A 21,805-nucleotide genomic window follows, 5' to 3' on the forward strand; every position below is an offset into this window, starting at 1 on the left:
CATGTAGTGCCCTGCTGGCAGTAACTGAAACTCTGCAAAGGAGAGAGAATGATGCCTCTTCTCCTATTAGCAAATACATGCAGCACTCTTGCTAGCAAATTCATTCAGTTGCTTCCTAAGGCCAAAATAATGCTTGGAGTGTCGCTCCTGACTAGAAGCCACAGACAGCACTCTGTTAGAATTGCCAGACCTTCTGGAAGCTGAAACGAGCATTATTGTTGGTCTCTGGCTTGCGCTTCTAGCCCTTTGGTTGGCTGTGTCAGGCCATCACACTTTTACGATAAAAAGCACTGTGTAAAAAGATGAAGGCTTGTGCATGAATTTACAAACAAATATTTTAATTAAAAAAAAAAGAGAAACAGCTAGCATGCTGCAAGCCGGTTTAGGAGACTAACTAGAGGGATGCAATGAACCTGGCTGTGTTAATTAGACCTGAACCTCAGGTCTGAGATGCTGAAAAATGCAGAGTCCCTGCAGAAGACTTTGGATGTAGCTGATGTTTCAGCCTACCAGTTTAGTTGTGGCAGGACCCAGGGGAAGAATAGAGTAGAGAATGAGAAATACTCTCAAAAGTGCCTTAGACTTGGGGGTTTTTGAAGACCCTTGCCAGAGGTCAATAATGCTTTTGCAGTTCCCTCTGTCTTACTGAAGTGATAAAAATGCATGAATTTTCCACGTTGAAAATTGGAGGCCTCCATTGCAGGGACAGGTAAGTGGGAGATCTCCCTGCCTTGTGGGTTGTGTTTTTTGTGTGTTTTTTTTTTTTTTTTTGGATGCCTTTTTAGATGTGCTGTGTTTTCATTGCTAGTGGCAAGTTCTAGCTGAGAAAATGAAGGTGGCTGTGTTTCACAGAACCAGAGACTTGTACAGAGAAGTGCTCCTTGCCGCTGCAGAATATGGTGGAGGAAAAACTTTAAAGAGAGTAAATGGGCAAAGTGCAGTGACTGAGGCCAAGAGGAAACCCTTCTGTGTGTCAGATGATATCAAGAGATAAAATCCTATACTTCAAGGGATGACAACCTTTTTTTAAGCTACTCTGTGAAAATCCTATTGTAGGAGAGTCAAGACAGCACAAGAAAGTTAGGAGGAAGCTTCCAAGAGAACTAATCCCAGCAGGAAGCAAGTCGTGCGTCCTCTAGTACAGACAATTTTGACTGGGTGCTTCCCTGTCCTCCTTCACAAAGATGTTTGCTTGCCAGACTGGACGTGCTGGTACTGGTTTGAGACAAACGTGACAGGTTTAACCAGGGGAAGATTCATCTTGTTTGATCGGGAGGATTGGTTTTGTGTGTTAGGATGTTTTTCCTCTGTGAGTCTTGACAATATTGTAGATGTAGAAGAAGGAATAACAGGGCTTAGGATCTTCCACTTCCAAGTCCTCATATTCGCCACAAAAGTTGTGGTATATCTGAAAGGCCAGGAGGTGTTAACACATCCAAACAGGGCATATGTTCAGGGAATCCAACTGAAGAGTTGTCTTCTGCCCCCTGATAGCAGGGACACTGAGGATCCAGGATTGTTGGTGTTGAGGTGGTGGGTAACTGAGGCACATGAACCCAAAGGTTTGGCAGTCCTCCCCCAGCCACCACAGCAGCAGCTTCTTACTGGAGCTGTACCATGTTGCAGAAGTCACCTCATTTTCCCCAAATTCCCTTAAAAATGCTTCAGAGCTGCCATATAAGCTGTTTTTGACACTGCTCTGATGAGGATAATCAAACATGCTAGACCACTTATGTAGTTAGTCAGGAATTTACCTGTGGGTACAGTCTAGCTTCCTCTTAAAGTCAATGGTATTTGAGCCTGATTCACATGAACAGCAACTCTAATTTGTCAAAACTATTTCTATCCTAGCTTTAGTGACCTTTGTGCCTTGCTGTGGAGAAGAATAAGAAATGTTACTGTATGTTCAGTCCAAAACTTCCCTTTGTTAAGCAATGTTATCCCCATCTGTCCACCCACATAAGAGGAGCAACACAATGGTTTATTCTCCCGTAGCTACAAGCCTACAGTTTACAGTTATGGACTCTAGCAGATGATGATTAATAGTTGCTTTCTTCTTTTTTCTGATATGAAAATTCAGTTTTCATCAGTTCTGTGTAGTCAGACTACCCAGCCTGACAAAGTAGAGGAGTGACTGAAAAACTGTTCAGGTGGTTGGTGCAGGGAGAGGGGTAGAAGACCCCTGGTAGGATCTGAGATTCTTACCCCTTGAAAAGAAACATGCAGAGCAAAGCATTCAATATTTTAATGAGGTGCCTTTATCACCTCTTATACAATAATGAGAGGATGCAAAGAAGTTGAGTGCCGGTGAGCTTTTACAATCCTGTGACAAGCTGCTAATACTAACCTTTGCTATCCAGTTAGATTTAAGTATGTTTTTTCATTGTATGTGTAAATGAATTATATTGCACTTGTTCCTTGCCCCAGCAGAGAGTTGTCCTGCTGTCACTTTTGAAGACTTTCATGCGCAGAGATCAAAGCTTAATTGTGTATCTCCTGTGTTTTAGGTTTGAGGTACATAAAGCCCTCACCTTTCTGTCCTCGCACAAGATTTTCTTCCATCTGTGGTATCTTTTGTGACCACGGTTTGGTTTTGTGTATGTTTTTACATTTTGTTAAACACACTGTGTAGCTCTGTATCAGGTCAGAGTTCAGGACCACAGCTCGGCTTCAGCTCAGATGAGACATGGAAGATTCATCTCATCCTTTGGTAATTAAGCTAATTACTTTGGCCAATGACACCTTTTATTGTCTCCAAAATAAGCCATGTTTCAGTGTGTCATGGCTGTCTGCAAGTTTGATAGAAGAGAAAGCAAGTCGGGAGTAGCAGAGCCATGTAAGAGAAGGGGAGACCATGATGATACTAGTGTGATGACACTACTTGTGGTTATAAGAGAGGTTCTTTACAGTGTTATGCTGCTAACTGTCAAGTTGCTAACAGTTATTCAAAGAATGTAAGAGCAGTTAACCCTCTTTGAAGGTGGACAAAGTTTTCTGATGTGTGACCTAGACACAGAAAACTGGGGCTTACTGATGACTTGAAAGGAAACTGGATGGAGATGCATGCTGGTTTATTTTTTTTATTTTTTTTAAATAAAAAAGATTCTGTTGCATTTTGATGGACAATATATTAAACGCCTAGTATTTTGGAGTGGCATTTGCAGAAACTCCAGTACATAATTTTATTTCTGCCTGTCAATCTGGAAATGACAGTTTCTTTACTTCTGAACAGAGTTCATCAATGCTCAAAATGTTTCGATTTCTCATCAGTTATGTCCTTCCTGTTTTCCCACAGTGTATGTTGGCAGAGAACCAGCTCTCTGGGGAGACATCATAAACTTCATACCTCTTAGAAACTGGGCCTTTGGGAATAGACCTCTGACCCCTTTGTGCACAAAGCTGCAATGTTCAAAACCACTGTTTCTGTGCATCCTTAAAACACGATGAATCAAGATGGTGGGAACGGCTTTGCAAACCTAGGATGTCAGTAACCTTCTTGGAAGCTGATAATTTCTGTTTCTTGGCTCTATTTCTTTTCATTACCCAGCATGAAAGTTTGCTTTAGGATGTCTTATAAGCTCTGGGATACTTCCAAGAACATGTGTTTTGAGGAAAAAGTTGATGAAATTCCTGCATATTTCTTAGTATTTCAAAAGTAATCAAATGCCCTTGAGAATCTAGGCTGATTCTGTCAGGAAGGGGACAGATGGTTGTGGTATCCATACCTAAGTTGTAGGACATTTTTTTTTTTTTTTTATGAAAAGAATGCAACCTTTTGAGAAGCATAGCTATATCCACTGAGTGCCCCAGGCCTTTGAAACTTGGAAGGAGTAAATCCCAGGGTTACAGAAGTGTTTTGCTGTGTCCCTTGAAATCTGCTCAGATTTCTTTGAGACTGAAATGCTGAAAAATCCTCCACTTCATTGTTTAGTGCATGTGCTATAGAAAAGCATTGGGCAGTGTGCCAAAGTAATATCCTAACAGCAACACTCTAACCTGAGGTTTGGCCACAGGGCAGCACACAAACACCACGAAAGGTCAGAAACAAGCAACCTGTTCAGGAAGCGTGAGCTGCCAGAAGAGCTGCATCAGGCTGTAGGTGCTAGCTCCCTGTTCCCAAACTCAGTACCGAACCTCCGTGACCCAGCCACACTCTGAAGTGCTAAAAAAAACAGTTCATGCAGTTCATGCATCTGTCTACATCCTCTAGCTACAAAGCATAGCCAGGAGATGACCATGAAGGACATAGGGTCTGGCAGCAATTGGCACCCAGGCTCTTTTGCCCCTTGTATTTCAGTGGGTTTTCTGTCAAAGTGGTAAATAGTCTGCTCCTCCCAGTTCTATACTGCCATGGGTATAGCAGTGCTGAAGACTCAGGGCATAAGCTTTTGTGCATTTTTTGTGAAGGGAAGGGTTGTACAGAATCAAACTTTTCTTCCTGTTTGAAAGCCTTAGTTTAGGCCACACATACAGAGGCTGTTGAAAGAACACTTAATAGACAGAGCATGTAAAAGCTAGGGAAAACTTAGGAAGAGGCCACTTCAGTGGAAAGCTCAGTTGCCTGTTCCAAGCTTTCTGAGTGCCTGTGTTGCACTAGGCTGGGCCCTAGTTTGCAGAGATGCTGAGCTCTGAGCTGCTAGTGGCAGGCAGGTCTTGGGAAGATGCCAGGAGAAGTGAGCTGGTACAGGAGGGAGCAGAGGTGCTTGACTTCCTCAGATTTTCAGGCATCCCTGGTCCCCATCTCATCTCTTGCCATCCCACCCAGACCTTGCCCATGCTATCTCCAGCAATCTTTAAAGCCATCAGCACTGTCTAGTAGCCTTCTCCAAAGCTGCAGGCCCTGCTCCCAAGCTCAGTTCCCCTCATGAGGGGTGTAAGAGGCTGCCTCACAAAGATGGTTTGGGTGGTCTTCCGGGGAGCTGGGGTTGCCTGAGATATTCAGTCAGGTTTAGTGTGGGGAGGAGGGTGAGGTTCTGTTTCCCTGATCTGTCTCCTCATCATCTGTTTCTCCAACAAGTAAACAGTGTTCTTCTATCGCAGTGGTAGTGACCTTTTTTTAATGTCTGTGAGGCTCTTGGGTGCTGTAGTGACAAATGCCCTAAGGAGAAAAAAAGTAAAAACCTCAAACAAATGAGTAGGTGACTAGTTGCAATCTCTTCTATGCATAAAGAGGACAAGCCAAGGACAACTTGCTGAACAGAAGTACCTAGCAGCTGCTTTCTCTCGTCTTGTGCTGAGTGGCCTGTGGAGGTAGGAAAGAAACCCATCTGCAGTTGCGTAGCTGTGGATCTTGTCCTAAAGCATTTGCACCGGGAGGACAAATGAGGGTTCTGTAGGTAACTTATGGTATTTCCAAGTCTTCGAGAGCTCTACAGCAGTGGAAATGAGTGCTTGTTTTTGTTTGCTAGCTGATTTTTGTACATAACTCAATCCTCATTGGTGTAGGTGGTGCTTTACAGTAGAATGGAACAGAACAAGGAGCTGCTGCCCTGCCCAAGAGTGACTGATGCAAAAGCCATGTGTGGGTATAGTGCAGAAGAATGAGGAACAGAGGGAGCTCTGTTAGCTATGATTAGTTAGCAGAGGGACTCTGTGAAAGCTGGTTAGAAATACCATGCTCCCTACATCAGGGGTCAGGCTGAGCTGGTCGGTTCTCAGCAGTCCATTTGAATAGTAGGTCTCTGACCTTGGCAGCTAAAGCTTCAATTAGGGACCTTGTCAGAGGATATTGTTCTGAGCATGACCCTGTGCGGTGCCCAAAGGGCTGAGTCTGCTGAAACAAGGCCCTGTGAGCCATGTCTCTAAATCTTCTCTGACTAATGAAGACCTTAAATGCAGAGGGGCCAGCCTGATTGGGCTCCTCCGGAAATTGGAAGCTTGTGTGCAAGTGTGGGAAAATTCCTGTTGGAGTAGCGTAGTGTGAGGGGTCTGGGAGCAACTGCTCAGATGGCTCCAAAGTGATTCCAGATGCCCCCTGCGGTATAGAAGATGTAGGGGAATTGTTCTGACCGCTCCTGAGTGTCACAGGATCCTGTGACAATAAGAGGTTTTCTTCCCACAGCTCTCTACCTTCTACGATTGCCTAGAGGGATGCTTTCTAAAATGCTGAGAATATTTCCAACAATCAACCTGGTCCTTGCAGTTTAGTAAGAAACATCTCTTTCCTGGGCTGCCGATGCAGCAAGGCATTTGTCTGTGTGCCTAAATGTAAAACATGTCATGAGTCTGTCACTTCAGCTGATCTTAAGTGTTGGACAGGCTTAAAATGAAAGCAAGTTTTAGCCTCGTAAGGTAAACGGTTAAAACCTGGGTTACAAAATTGGAAATGATTGCAGGAAGGAAAAAATAAAGGAACCCAGCAAGAGCAAGAGTTAATGCTCACGAGGGACAGAACAGTGGTTTCTCTGAACCCTATTTAGAGCGAATCTCTTCGAGAACAAAGTGGTCTTGAAGGGTTGATGCTTAGACCATTGTTAACCTTTTCTCTCAAGAAGTAAACTGAGTTGCAGTTATAAAGTTGGCAGAACTTGTGCTGTAGAGTTCTGGCATTTTGTCTTGGAGTGTGCTGGTGTTTACAAGGCTCTACCTAGTGTGCATTCACACATGATTAGGTTCAAGGGTTGCTTGCTCTGCAGCAATGTAGCAGTTTTTTCCATAGTGTAGTGAGCCTTGTAAGTGTTCTTATTCTTAGGTCCTGTACAAAATCCAATTAACTGAACTTTGCCTAATTGGGTTTCTTGCTGTTTGTCCCACAGTAAGTGGCACACAAGCAGAGCCTAGGAACAGGTACTCCAAAGATAAAAGAAAGGACCTGGATGACCCTGCAGTGATTTAATAGGGTTGGTTGGTTGGTTTGTCTTTCATGCCCTAAAGTCTTTGTGGACAGAGCTTTGCCATATTTTCTTCTGTGATGTTTAAGAAGCTGATATGGATTTAAAATGAAAAGTCTAGATTTCTCCATCTTTCAGTCAGGTAGGTATGTGGCACCAGTGGGGTGCATATCAGTAGGGCTCTTCTGCAGAGTCACCGTGAGCTGCCAGAAGAGACAAAATTCTGAGCAATACAAATATGCTGGTTTCAGTGCAGTTTCCTCATATGTGGTTTGTTGTTTTTAATTGAATGGCCTTTGAATGTTCTGTAAGAAATTCCTGACTTCCCTGTAACCTGGCCAAGTGTTTCAAGGACAGGTCTGCCTTGGTCTCCTAAAGATGACCTTCTCGGAGAAAGTTAAATAAGTGTATCAGAAAAATGTAGCTGTATTAAAAATGTTGCCATCAATAATGTCAGCGGGGGGGAAAAAAAAGAAAAAACTGAACCCCTAGTTGAACTATTTGCAAGATTCTTTAAGGTGGGTACTGCAATGCCAAGTCCCTGCCGAAGATGTCAACTAGATGAATTGGTATACTGTGTCTATTTGTCAGAATAGGGAAGATGCAAGGAGGAATGTAAATAAGGCCTTCAGCACTTCAGATTTCACATAGAAAAACAAAGGGGATTTTAGAAATGTCTAACATAGCTAATTCGTTTTTAAAATAGAAAGGCCAGAATACTTAGCAAAGCTGTTTCGCATACTGTTGTGGAGTATCTGTGTAAAATACCTAAAATCAGTGATCTTACGGGTTTCTAGGGTACATTATGGGGCAGTTCTGTACCTTGGCATTGCACCTGTAGTACATTGGGGTGTTTGCATTCCTCCTTCCAGTAGGAGAAGGTCCCACCCTTTTTCTGTATCTGACCTGGAAGGCTAATCAAGAACTGCTAGACTACTCCCAGTCGCTAGTGAAACAGCTGTGGGGAAAAGATAGCACTAAGGATTTTTTGGGGCCTCTTGTGCAGAATCCCTGTTGTGACAAGCTTGCATGTTCTGAAATATAACTGTTTTGATGCCTGCTGTCTAGACTGTGCTACTGGGATAACAAGCATCACAAAAGATGCATCAGAGATGAAACTGAGCAACCTTCTCTGTTGTGTAACAATCTTTTGGTTTATGGTAGTTTCTCCTCAATTTAGCTAGAATTCCATCTACCAACAGCCTCTATGTGCTGTATCTTTGAAATAGCAGTTGTGCAACAGGCATCTTCCTCTGAGAAGATCCATGTTACTTTCTCCTTTTTTCCAGATTGTCCACAACCACCACAGCCTGAGAACGGAGGCTATAAATGCCACCCTAGTCCCTGTAATGACCCTCTAACTTCGGGCAGTGTCATAGAGTATCTGTGTGTTGAAGGCTACATGCTGAAGGGAGACTATAAATACCTGACCTGTAAGAATGGACAGTGGAACCCAGCCATGGAAGTTAGCTGCAGACTCAGCCCGGGTGAGTACTCAATGACGCCAGTGGGACTGTCAGAATTGCCCTTACCTCTGCTTTTCAGATTCCCCATAAACACTGAGTCAGTATTATGCTGAGGCCCTGTACCCCATTGCTCCAGCAGTTTAATAAATGCACCTCACAATCAGAGGTCCTTATTAAAAATGTCTCTTCTGTAACAGCCCATCAGATGCAAGCCCATTGTCCTTTGTGCAGGAAGACAACCCGTGGAAAGGAGTACAAAGGAGGCAATTTATAATTTTTTGGATCCTTTCCTTTTGGCAGCCCTGGCCTCAGAGATGGGGGGAGGCCCTAACTTAAGTATTTTCCATGCTGTCCATTTTTGCTTCTGGTGGGCTTGGACAGTACCCTCAGTGGTGTACCCTTTTGTTGACACATGTAGGTGTGAGTGAGTATATGGAGCTGATCTCCTTACTTGCAAACAGGTTAATAAACTGTTGGCCTGCTGTGGCACAGAGCTCAGAGGGTCTGTTTTTCAATGGACTGGTAGAAAAGGATGTTGCTGACAAGTGACTTCTGCTTCTTTCTAAATGGGAGTGGACAGCTTTTGTTTTGTGGGTGTCTCCCAGCTAAACAGGAATTCCTCTATCAAGACAAAGTAAAAAAGCTTGAGGGGAAAATGTTTTGTCACACAGCTCTTAATTACCCTTCTGGTAATTCTGGTTTTAAAAGCATGTGTACTGGATAAGGAGAGAACTCCTGCACCTCCTGTCTTTAGGCTTGACCTGCTGATACAGTCTATCTGCTCAGTCATCCTGAGTCAGCAAGATGTGCATGCTGGGATTAAGTCTTGTAAACCAAAATGCAAAATGTGTTAGTTTAATCAGAAGGAAACAGAAAAGAACCCTCCTCAAACCCTTTTTGGAGCTCACTGCAGATCTGTGACCACTGGAACATCATGTCCTGCTCCAAAGACACTGTCTTCTCAGTGTCCCTGTCATGGACATTCTAATAGCTCTTCCTGTGGGCAGATGCATAGGGAAGGGATCTGGGAATTTACCTGGAAGCAGTTAAAGCCTGAAGAGGCTTTTTGAATTCAGTATAAGCTTCCTCTCTGCAGTGTTCCCCCTCCCCCTTGCTTGCTCCTAGGCTGCAGAAGAAAACCTCACTATGGCAAGTAGTGCTCCCTGGATGGCATTTCTGCACAGCAGCACTTCGTCCACATCAGGGCTGAAGGGATTGTGTTGTGATGAGCAGCAATCCCTCAGCTTTCCTCTAGCATCCTGAGAGACAGTGGCCTCATCAAAAACATGGGGCCTCAAAAATGTAGCTAAGTAGTGCAAGAGCTACTGCTGGGTGAGCTAATTGCTTTCACAGTACAGGCTTTGAAACAACTGATGAAGGTCAGAGACAGCTGAGGCTTAACTACTAGGTCTCTTTTATAGGGGAAAGGAAGGAGGGAGGCTAGAAAGGGAAAGAGTAGGTCTTACAGTTATTGGTAATGATTAAGACCCCCACCTACTCCATACAGAGTAAATTAAATCCCTAGAAGGTGTCAGATGTCTTGTGTAGCTCTGTCCCTGTCAGTCCTATAGCCTTTAAAGGGTTTCTTTTATCAGCTAGTAAGCATCTTGCTGGAAGCTGAGTTGGTGAATGTGCTGGAGTGTACCCCACATGGTGAGCTGCTTTACAGGGTTGCACATTGACTCTCAAAATGGAATGCCCTTTTTGCTTACCCTGTTCCCTGTTAGTCTACTCAAAGTGCTCTGGATTATTTTGAAAATGAGAATCCTTACTCAGCCTTATTTGCCGTAGGGAAAAATGTACTAGACTGTCTTTCCTGGGGAGGGGTCTGGCCACTTCTGAAAAATTTCAGGAAAACAAGGACAAGACAGACAGCCCAGTAGGTTTAACTGCAAAGCAGGATGCAGAAAATGCAAGTTGTTAGGCACCTACTTTGCATATAGATTTCTGGCTACAGGCTTAAAAGCACTGGTCCTCTGGTTCTCTTCCATTTGCATGCCCTTCTTCCCTTCATCCCCACCTTCAGGGGTGCCTTGCATCCCACTGCAGTTTGAAAACTGTGCTCCTGAAGGATGTGATGAATGTAGCAAAAAGGAATTAAGGAGTTTGTGTATGGGAACATCCTAAATGTGAAACACTGGTATTTGCTGATGGGGATGTGAGGTGTTCAGAGAGCTCTACCAAAGACACAAACTGGGACAGAGACCCTATGTATACAAGCAATTTTTCTGCTTTAGTGGGGTGAAAGGACTCGAGTAGCATCCTAGACATGATATGCAGTGCTCAACAATGCAAGCTCCAGGCTGTTCTCTCTCCACTCCCAATTTATTCCTGTCCTGCAGGGACCTTTAAAAGCCAGATGGGTTCTGGCACAGTTGCACTACTTAGCTGAGGGATAGCAGACTACAGAGGAAGGGTAGGAAGGAGTAATGTGGGCAGGGCATGTGTATCTAACACTGGAAACTTGGCATCCTGAAACAACATCTTGCCTTCCCTCTCTGTTCCCTGGGATATGTGTTTGTGTGATAGAGAATTGATTGCTTGTTGCATCTTAAATATGCCAAGCCAGGTGTTTTCCACCCCTTCCTTTGCAAGACTGTTCCATTAGCCAAGAAAACCTGTTGTATGGAACCTTTCCTATTGTTTGGCCTAAAATATCCTCCTTATTGTGCCTTGCTGATGACATCAGGACATTTTTTAGCTGTTGCTCAGCAAGGTCTATACATAACATGACCCTTATCACCTTCTCCCCTCTGTCAGCCCCCATGGCCTGCTTGCATTGCCTTTCTGTGTGTTTCCTCTGTGTTTTTTTCCAAAGAAGTTTTATGTTTTAGTTTCTCTTTATAGCTGATGGAGAGGAGTCAGATGAAGCTCCAAACTGTCCTCTGGAGGAGATTACCTCTGTGTCTTGACTGTGCAGGAAACTTGGACTCCTCACACATGCACCCAAGTCCTGAGAGCAGGCAGTGTGAATTTTTCTCCTTCCTTATGGAAGTGATTTAAGGTAGTGGATCCTTCTAACTTATGTTTCTCTTTATAGAAAAGGACTCTCCCCCAACAATTGGAGTACCCACGCTCTCCATAGTGGCCTCCACAGCAAGCTCCGTTGCCCTGATTCTTCTGTTAGTTGTGCTGTTTGTTTTGCTGCAGCCAAAGCTGAAGTCATTCCATCACAGCAGGTGAGTGTAGCTGGGGTTTGAAGGGGCTCGGAGGTATCTTATTTCTTTGCAGCAGAAACCCAGTAAGGTATTTGGTTTAGGCCTTCATTTTGGAGCAATTTATCCCCTTGCTTCTCTGCTTCTGCTTTTATCACCATCACTTTTTTCTTCAAGTTATATTGCCTTGTGGGGCCTTGTGGCTTCCTCAGAGATCCATCATGTTTTCTCGTATCATGGTAAGCCAAACCTCTGCTTTTTGTTATCATATCTTCATGTCTCCAGACAGCCCCATAGGTCAATGAGGTAAGGGGTAATTCCTGCAGCAGACTATTTTTATAATAGTCAGCAGACCAAAAGCTTCATCGATTGGGTAGAATCTACATTTAGATTATAAAGGACAGGATGGTGAGAGAGGTTGAGGACAGTTCAGTCTCTTTTTCAGGGATGCAAAAGGGGAAGGAGGAGGCAGAATGTTCCTGTCTCATATTCAAGCCATCAGGCCTGACAGACCCCAGGGCTACATGGCTATGATAACATCTGTCTCTTTACCTGACACTTTGAGCTTCCGGTTTCTGTGTGTTTCCAATCACAAAGCAGAGGGCTCTCTGGGTTTCACAGATGGTCTGGCCACACCACCTCCCTTCTGACTTCCCGGACATACAGCACCTGTGTGCATGAACATCCTGCCCAGCAATGCCATGTTGCACACCTCAGTGGCACCTCTCCCCCAGGGTCTAGCAGTAGTCTGGGACTGTGGTCTGCAATGCCCTGCTATGGTTGCCATTCTAACCTCTCATTTAATGAGTGGTTTTCTTCTCTTTTGCCTTGGCCTCGAATGTAAAAAGTTATGATCCCTACCAAAGTGTCCAGGTATTTATGCATCTCTCCCAGTCTGTTTGTCAGATCCTGTGGTCGTGAATTCTGCTGGTATTGTTGATTAGATGTGCAAATCTGCCATAGTTCCCTGCTGTGGGGAAAAACTACTCCTGACCTGGGTTTGTGGAGGAGAGGAGAGACCTGGCTGCAACACTGTTGCTATCTGAGGTGAACAATGTCACTGTGGACTCCCTCTTCTGAACCAGCTACTGGTACTCCTTAAACAAGAGGGGAGACGTGGCTGTTCAGCACCAGGATGCTTGAGAGGTGACAGCCTGGAATCTGCCCTTTTCTGCAGAAGTCCAAACCATTATGGAAAAGAAAAACTCAATCTTAGGACTCTGACTCATGAGCCAGGGTGATTCACAGTGGGATGATTTAAGAGCTGTCTGCCTCAGCTCTGCCAGAGGTTATCTCCCCAGCAGCAAAAGTGGCAGAACAAGCAGTGCTGGGTGTTGCAAAATATAGCAGTGTATCAAACTGAAATTGGTGGTTATCTGAGTTTTCTTCATATGCATGCTGTGACACCAGAGAGCTCTGAGTCATGATCATTGTCAGATTTAGCTATGGAGGCAGGTGAGGTGAGATGGCTTTTATCTGTAAGAGATCAGCTCTTGCAGATAAATCCATCAGCCACTTGAATTACACCCCTTGCTCATGTTTATGGCAACGCACAGCAGAGCTGCAAGGCCATGCTTGCTTATAAGAGGAGTGTGGTAAAACACCACCCAGGTTCCTCCTTCTGTTCTTCCATAAATAAGTCACTGAGTGCTGCTGTGGCAGAGATGGGTGGTTACTGAGGTTCCCAGTGTATATGTGTCTTTTATAAATAAAACAAAAACGCTCAATGTGACTTTTTCTTTTCCTTTGTCTCTTTCTGAGGCGAGACCAAGGTGTGTCTGGGGATCAGGTCTCTATCATGGTGGATGGTGTCCAGGTGGCCTTGCCATCCTACGAAGAAGCGGTGTATGGCAGCACAGGAAACTGCATTCCACCCTCAGATTCCCGGGTGCAGATCGTGCTGTCAGAGGGAGCTGGACAGAATGGAGCCAGAGAAATGCAGCAGCAGGACCAAGAGGCTTGCAATAGCTTTGTTAGAGAGGATGAAGCCCCAGGACAGTCTGGACTGTGTGAAGCCAGCAGCTCTCAGCGCTCTGAAACTGTTCTTGTGCATCAGGCTGCTACCTCTTCCTGGGTAGCTGGCATGTCTAGTAGTAGACCTATGCACAAAGAGGTCCAAGACTCAGAAAGCAGTGACATACAGAGCCTTTTATCACTCACTTCCTCTGAGGAATACACAGACGGTATGTGACCTGGGTGAGGATTGCTGAATGAGACACTTGTAGGAGTAGGTGGTTCTGCAGTGTGATCAGCTAGGATGAAAATGGCAAAGAATGTGCATACATATGATGTCAAGCACTGGAGGGAGGAAGGGGAACATTTGAAAAGGTGTCCCAGTCTCCCTGGCTTGATGTTACACAACTTAAATGTGCATGTAGAACCTGGTATCTTCTGAAGTATTGGGAACCCAGGACAATATGGAAAGCCTGATGGAGTTCTGCTCACTTCTGTTGTCTTAGCAAAGCAGAGAAATGCCAGCCTCCAACATCACAGTGCAGATGCAGTAAAACAGCTGCATTTGTGGAAATGAGTCTGTCATAGTTGGGTGAGAGTTGGGAATTGGCATACAAGCCGTTTGTGATGTTTCGGCTTCTCCACTTTTGGTCCTTTAATAAACAGCTTTACTGCCACAACACGTACAGTGCTGCAGCCCTGGCACATGAGAAGACCTGCAAGGAATTCCCTTGAACTTCTGATCATACAGGGCAGAGGTGCAAGGCTGCTTAACACTCAGTCTGTCTTGCACTCTTTTGACTTCTCTCTTCCGCCCTGAAGGAGTGGTGTTACAGTGCCAGCGCTGATGTGAAGCTGCAGCTTAAGGTTGCTTTTGCAAAGTCTGCTGTGTCAGGGTGGAACTTCTCCTTTCCATAATGTCATGCCCTACAGCTTTAGCAATGCCATTCTGAACCTTTGTAGTAAGAACAATCAAACGGGATTTCCACCAAAGGGCAGAAATAGCAGCATGTCCTGAGATGGGTATTAAATGTCAAGTGTGTAAAACAAGAATCCAAAAGTGGGCATTACCAAAAAATGTCTGCAGTGCAGAAATTGGAGAATGTTGCTTCTGCGCTGCATCACTTTTACCACTGTCCAGAGACCTGTATTGACTCTAATGCTTATTGTACAGGAGGAGATTGCCCCTTACAGCAGGAACAATGAAGTTTGTGCTTTTGGTGCAAAGATGATGAAGCTGCAGCTACTGGACCTCCATCTGTGCTGGAGGTTGCATTTTTTTCAAGTTAGATGGGGGCAGGTGTGATCTGTGTTCCCTGTCGTAGCAAGAAATGTCTTGGACACTTTGAGAAACTAAAAGGTTGGGGAGGTCATGGCAAAGGTGGAAATTGTTTTTTTAGGGAAGTTACTACCTTCCTCTACACAGCACTGATGAGGATGTGCTGGGAATACTGTGTGTTGTTGTAGGACCCCTAGTTCTAGAGGTATGTGGAGATGGAGGGGCTTTGGTAGAGGACTGCCAAGATGATCAGGGGCCTGAGTAGAGGCTGAGAGAGTTGGGCTTCTTTAATCTGGCAAAGAAGATGCTGATGAGGGGCAATCCAATAGCTGACTACAATTACTTGGCAGGGAGTTAAAAAGTCGGTGGAGACAAACTCTTCTCAGTCATGCTAAATGATATAACATGGAGCAATGGCCACAAGTTGCAACTTGGCAGATTCAGATTGGACATTAGGAAAATATATTCTGTTAGGGGTAGTTCAGGACCAAAGAGTCGCCAGGAGATGGTAGAATCTCGGTCCCTGGAGAATTTCAAGTCTGGAGCTGGCGATGGTCCTACTCCCAGGGGCAGGTCGAACCAGAGCCCTCCAGAGGTCCCTTTCACTGCATTAGGATGAGAGGAGGAACACTGCATTATCATGCTGTGGTAGCCTGAATAGTAATACATGGGAGCCTGTGTTGCTTTCAACAGTAGTTTTTCTAACGTGTGTTTTGAATTGCATAAAGTTTGACCTTTTTCTTTTTCTTTTTTTTCCCTCCCCCCATCCAGATATTCCCTTATTGAAGGAAGCATGAGGCCTGCTGCATGTGTCTAGCCTTCTCCTTCTTGGGTTTCTCCCTTTTCCCCTCCTCTTGGGACAGAAGCACTCTGTGCAGCCTTCCCTGTCCTCGCAAGCTGTGCCCTGGATACCTCCAAGCAGAGACCCCCTCAGCTGAAGATCCAAAGGATGTCGCCAGGTTGCCTCCTGGATGCACCAGTGGGGTTGGTGCAGTGCTGGCTTCCCCATTCCATCTGCATCAGGGGCTCAAGGAACATAGTGGATTTGAGCTCTCCTCTCCTTTTCCCCAGCCAGATGTGTGACAGCAGTCTCTGGAGAGCTGCTCTTTTCTTGTGCCTTTCTCCTCCTCACACCGGCTTGTCACAGCTTCTTAGCCTCTCTAGCCCTTCTGCTGCCCAGAGAGCAGGGGCTAAATCTGCTTGCTCATTGGGTGCAGATGTGGTTTATATATACATGTGTATATTATATAGGCTCTTCTTCCAGCATCCTCTTTGATAGCGCAGGACAAATGGGACTGAACCTGGGCTTGGGAGAGATTCCAGTTACAAGGCAACTTGTGATGTCTAGAAGTGCCTGGAATGAGATGAGCTGTGTGATAATTTAGCTGTGCAATAACAATTCGTTGAGGTTTGCTAGAGCTCTGAAGGCAGAGAAGCCCCGTGTTTGGGAAAGCCCTCTGCCCCTCTCAATACTGTCTGGTATAGCAGAGCAGTTGCATCTCTACAAGAGTCTGCTCCTGAAAATCTTGCTCTTCTCTCCTTCCTTCACTACCAGTGCAGTCAACTCAGCTGTGCTGGAATCTGGGACTGTGACTGTGCTTCAAGCAAGACAACTCTTTTGGCTTTGATGTGGTGCTGGAGCAGCTCCTGATTTTAGATTGTGGGAGAGCCATGGTGGCCACTGGGCAGCAGGGTCTAGGGATGAGCACATTTGTAAGCAAGCCAGGAGGATCTGACTTTCAGTTAACCAAGCCTGTGTTAATTGTCAGTTAGTCCCATTCACTTAAGTATCAGGACTGGAACCTGATTTGTGGCCCTATTCTTCTGAATATGTTGTGTGTCTTACAAAGCTTCTCCAGTTACTAAGGTTGTTCTGTGCTATTGCTTGGGTTCCCCTTGCTCAGGTCTTCAGGCAGAGGTAACGCTTTTCAGTTGTAATCTGGTAGTAGTTGTGTTTGAAACTGTCAGAAGGAAAATGCCTGTGTGTAGTGAATGCTGGGTCACACTGGTGCAATCCCAGATTACCTTGCCAGTCATACTGGGGACCTGAGTACTTGAATCCTGGGTAACTACCATCCAAATGGCTAGTGTGTCTTCCTAGCTTCACAGAGTCTGCAGTATTAACCTGATGTGCTTCAGTGGGCCTACACAGAAAGGTTTCTTCCTTGTGGCTGGGGATCAAAGGGCTTTGTAAAGTCTCTCCCAAATATAGCATGGTTGCCTGTTGCTGTGAAGGAAGGTTGGCTACATTCGGATGGTGGTGCCAGAAGACATCACAACTTATTCCAGAGCAAGAATATTAAGGATTGTTTTAAGGAAGTTCTATTAGGAGAGAAAAAAATCCAAGAATATGTATGCGTCCTCACCCCACAGTTACCTATGGCAGGTCAGAGTGTTCTGGTTGCTTTTAACAGGATTTTATTGCAGGAAACAAAATTCATGTGGGACGGGTGAGCCAAACAAAAAACATTGTGGTAGTTTCAAGGTTCAGTGGGGTAGTCTGGAAACAGTTTTCCTTGGAACTGGTTTCAACAGAAGATTAGGCTTAAAAAGATGTGTGTACCTTGTCAAAACTGCCATGAGGCAGCCAAGGCAGTGCTTGCCCTGTGAGAAGCTGCTAAATTTTCATTTGAGTTGAAGGAGCAAAACGTCATGGCCTTACGCATCACGTGGTAATGTACAGGTGAACAGGGCTTCTGTTTTACAGTACTCCCAGTCCTCATCCTTGTTGCTCTGGGAACAGGCTGTCACAGCACTTGGTAAAAGTGACATGACACTTTTTTTTTTTTTTTTTTTTTTTAAGACATTAAGACTGTGGCTTTGATCCAGTTCCTGGAAATAGGGATTGGCCATGATGCCCAGCCGTCTGCCTGCTGCTCCTGTTTCTGATTAGCGTTCTTAGGACAGCTGGGACAGCACATGCCTGCAGATGGAAGAGTGCTATTTTCCCTATCCTTGTTTAAGAGGGACATTATTAAATTAAAAATGCAGTATTTTAAACTTCCTTCCCCATTGCTCATATCTTAGGCTAACACAAGTTTTTGATAAATCCAGTTTGGTTGAGTTTGGGTTTTTTGTTCAGTTTGGATGATGAAAATTCCATGTTGTTTTACCTAGGGTTTTAGTGTTTCAACCTCAAGCAGTGCAGAGGGCAAATGTTATTTACCCATCTGCTGTTAAAATTTTAGAAAATAGCAGCATGGGAACGTTCTTAGTTTTTAATTCCTGCCTTAAAAAAAGATCTAAGCTTGAGCAGTGTCTCATTCACTGGTTTTATCAAAGCACGTGGAGGGAGCAAGTGAGTGTATGGTGGGAAGGGAAGAATGTGACCTTTTTCCCCGCTTCCTAGTGAAAACAGAGTAGGAGTTGCTCTTTACACAGCTTAAGGTCCTGTCTACTTGGACTTACCCCCAGCAACAGAGGTGCAGAAGCGAAGTGCATGCCATCTTCCTGCAAAGTACAGTTCTGAACTCAGTGTAGCACTGGGTTGGTGGAAGAAGTGTTCCCTTAATGAAGCTGATCCCAGGGCCTGACCTTGCCTTGGATGATGGCATGCTCAGCTAGCAAAGAGCACCTACCGAGTGACCCTGCCTTCTTTCTCTGCTATTGTAAAGTGATCAGCCACCGGTTTGGGAGAAAGTTTCAATTTGGGTGGGGAAGAGAAGGAAGCTGCAAAGAAGAGGATGTGCTTTACTTTTGTTTCATTTATAAAAATTGTGGAAAATGGCTTTCCAAAAAAAAGTGTAGGTGGAGGGAAACATACAAGCATAGGTCTTGTGATCAGGCCTAAACAGTCAAACATCTGCTGGCTTGCTAAGAGGGTAAAACGTGCTGGTGTGCTGCTTGCGGTTTAAGCCGGTCTCCCTGCTGTGCTGTCCTGTAACCCCAGCTGGCTCTCCTCTGGCACTTGCAGAAGAGCCTTGTTCCCTGCAGCAACAGTGCCATGTGAAAATGGGCCTTTAGGACCCGTGCAAGCCAGAACATGAATAAACAGCTTTTGGATTATCACATTCCTTTTTCCCAAGCCCTCAGCTTTGGAGTTTATTTTCATGTAAAGTGAGGTACAATGGTTGGGGGAGGAACCCGAAGAGTTTTCTGCTTGATAATTGTTTTTAAAGGAAGGAGGGGAGGAAGCCCTCCTCTTATTTACTGATTATCAAATGATTGTTAATCACTCATGCTTGTTTTAATTCTGTGGAGGCTGAAGGGTTGGGAAGTCTTCGGGCGGACGTTCAGAAAGATGAACTAAAGTGCACACTCCTGTCTTTATTCACTGGAGCAAGGACTGAGACGTAAAGATCCCTCAGTCATGAGCTCTGCTCTGTCTCAGGAGTGTTCGTTACCTCTAAGCAAAGAGTGCGTCCCCTGTGATAATCGTCATAGGTAGATGCAGCCTGGATCTCAATGTGTGGCGGGGGCTCAGCTTCGTAAGAGGCAACATAGTAGGTGGTGGTGTTTTTACTGATGGGGCCACAGCTTCCTTACCTCTTTTCCCACCTGTGCCTGACAACAGAATTCAAAGGGAGGCATTTTTTTCTCCTTTAACACTCCCAACGTAATCATCTCGTTCTGTCATACTTGCTGGACTCTGAGATGTTCAGGAAGAACATAATGATTTAATTACATTGGAAAATTAAAAATAGCACTTATTTTAAAGGAGTTTTTTGTTTTTGTGGGTTTGTTTAAGAATCTGATAGGTTAAAAAATTAAAAGGGCATTTCAGAAATTCACAAAATACTGTGTGCAATAGAAAAAACCTCCTTGCTTTCTTTGAGTTATGTGGGTTTTTAAAACAAAATACAGTCTACTGCAGTGTTTATAACCCAAGTGTTACAGAACTGGACCAGTCTAAGAGAACCAGAAAATGAAGTTGAAAGTAACCCATGAGGAAGTGGGGCAGTTTCTTGTCAGGGTCTCCATCATGAAGCTCAGATCAAATGATGAGCCAGCTTGGATCGTATCAGTGCTTCCTGTCACCTCAGAGGGGATCGGCAGCATTGGTGAGAGAAATGGTTGTGTGTTCCGTTTTTTAAATAGCTTGCATCTCCCCATCATTAAATGTAGAAGTGGTGTTTAAAAAAAAAAAAAAAAAAAAAAAAGCCAGAAAGAGGGACATTTTGCAGCATATGAGCCTGTGGAGTTGTTACTAAGTTAAAACTTCCATGAATTTGGGAAGGAGCAGAGCTTAGTGCATTTATTTGGTATTTCAGCACATGTAGAAGTCAGGTATGCAAGGAATAAATATGTTCCACTTGCTAGGGGAGGGAACATAAGATGCTCCCAGCGTAGATGATTTGGGGCAATATTGAGGAGTGGGGTGAGGGAAGAGCAACAACCTCAGACATTGGAAATAATCTAAGAAGGTAACTCATTTGCAGTACAGAAAAAGGAACACAAGAAGAGGGGGGAGCGAGGAAGAGCTGTGATTAGCCTGCAACATAGCTCTGTATTTAATGAGAGCTAGTGCATTCATGGCTATCTGTAAGGATGCTGCGCTTTGTCTAGATTATCTAGCAGGTACCAGCAGGCTTGCTGTATGAAAAATGGTAACATGCAACTAGTTGGACACACTGAGATTTCCTTGCTGACCTAGAGCATATTTGCAAAACCTGGCTTTACTGTTCTGATGGCAGTTGTTTAAAAAAAAAAAAAAAAAAAAAAAAAAAAAAAAAAAAAAAAACACCCTGCCCTTTTACTCCATCCAGATACCTAATCAATTTCACTTTCCGGTTCTTGTAAATAAGTGCAACAAATCCTATCTGTTTTCCCCACACATCCCACATCCTGCCTCAGCCCAGCCCCTGCAGTACTTACCAGAGAACGGCAGATTCTACTTGTTCTATGTGAAAGCCTGTGTTTGCAAAGGAACTTTATTAGAAAACATTTATTCTGTATAAAAGGCTTTGAAAGTGCAGAGAGGCTTCTTAGAGCAGGCTTTATTTTAAGGAGTATTTTTATACAGGAAATAAGTCCTCTTCCAACACTTCAGAACCATATTCGTACCAACCCAAGGGTTACTGTCCTGATTATCCATCCCCTCCTCTTGCCCCTCTGCAGGACAGGAAGCATGCAATTTCCCCCACTTCTCTTCAGGGCCCCAAGTCCAGCACTGCTTCTGAACTTGGCCTTCTGCAGATTACTTGTGGAGATTATATATATATGTGTGTGTGTGTGTGTGTGTGTATATATATATATATATATATATATATATATATATATGTGTGTGTGTGTGTGTGTATATATATATATGTATAAAAAATGCACCCACCAGAGTGGGTTCTACTGATGCTCTGCATATGCTTGGCGTAAGCTGTGCTTTTGCTTCTGTTCTGGGGTGAGCGAGGACAGAGGCAACTGAGTAGTGCTGGAAGATGTTTTAGTTCTGATTTTCAACTTCATTTAATTCAAAAAGAAGAAAAAGCTGAGCTGTCTGTGAAGCAGGTGTCCTATGACTCAGTGGGTAGACTGCTGATAGTTGCTGATGCAAATGCAAGGGGAGCTTGGTTGCCTTCAGTGCATTAATCTTTTTTCCTGTTTGGTTGTTTCTGGTTTTGGGGGTTTTTTTAACCTGAATTGCACCACTATGGAATTATTTGCAGAATGGTACTCCGTATATATGTGGGTTAAAAAAAAAAAAAAAAGTAATTGATGCTGTGCAGGATGTCACTCAATCAGTTTTATTTTGCTTTATTTTATATATATTTTCTGGTATCCTGTACATTGCAGTGGGTGTGAAGATAGTATTTTAATATTTGTACAAAGTTTAATTTAATTGTTCTATGTATATAACTGCATTTCTAAATTAAAAAAAAAAATCTTTTGAAGTGAAGCTGTGAACTCTTGTGTATTTAACTGCTTGGGCTTTATGGAGTGGAGATCTAGCAGATCTGCAGTGGACATGTTGCACTAGTGCAATGCTTTCCATGGGAAGATCAGGATGAGGTTTGGGTGCCTTGGTAGGGATGGGGGGGGGGGGTGTCAGAGTTTTCAGTCTCAGAAGAATATTCTGTTTCCCAAAATACACTCCACTCAGCAATAAAAGGCCACCCTTTGCATGCCTGCGTATAACCATGAGGAGTTGGGTGAGGCGGCTCCTGCTGGCTCTGGGCCATCCCGGAGGGC

General features: G+C 44.3%; 1 protein-coding gene across 3 annotated transcripts in view; it reads left to right on the forward strand.

The window, feature by feature from the left end:
• The window catches only part of SUSD6 (sushi domain containing 6), an 89,325-nt gene extending 67,813 nt beyond the window's left edge, over window positions 1–21,512 (forward strand). For all 3 annotated transcript variants that reach the window (XM_064512512.1, XM_064512513.1, XM_026095622.2), the window contains 4 exons: window positions 8,120–8,317; window positions 11,337–11,475; window positions 13,213–13,634; window positions 15,455–21,512. In XM_064512512.1, coding sequence (XP_064368582.1) covers window positions 8,120–8,317; window positions 11,337–11,475; window positions 13,213–13,634; window positions 15,455–15,480 — 785 coding nt within the window. In that variant the 3' untranslated portion in view covers window positions 15,481–21,512. The remainder of the gene's footprint in view (window positions 1–8,119; window positions 8,318–11,336; window positions 11,476–13,212; window positions 13,635–15,454) is intronic.
• The last annotated feature ends 293 nt before the right edge of the window (window positions 21,513–21,805 follow it).

The sequence above is a fragment of the Dromaius novaehollandiae genome, chromosome 5 (assembly GCF_036370855.1).
Source record: "Dromaius novaehollandiae isolate bDroNov1 chromosome 5, bDroNov1.hap1, whole genome shotgun sequence".
NCBI lineage: Eukaryota > Metazoa > Chordata > Aves > Casuariiformes > Dromaiidae > Dromaius > Dromaius novaehollandiae.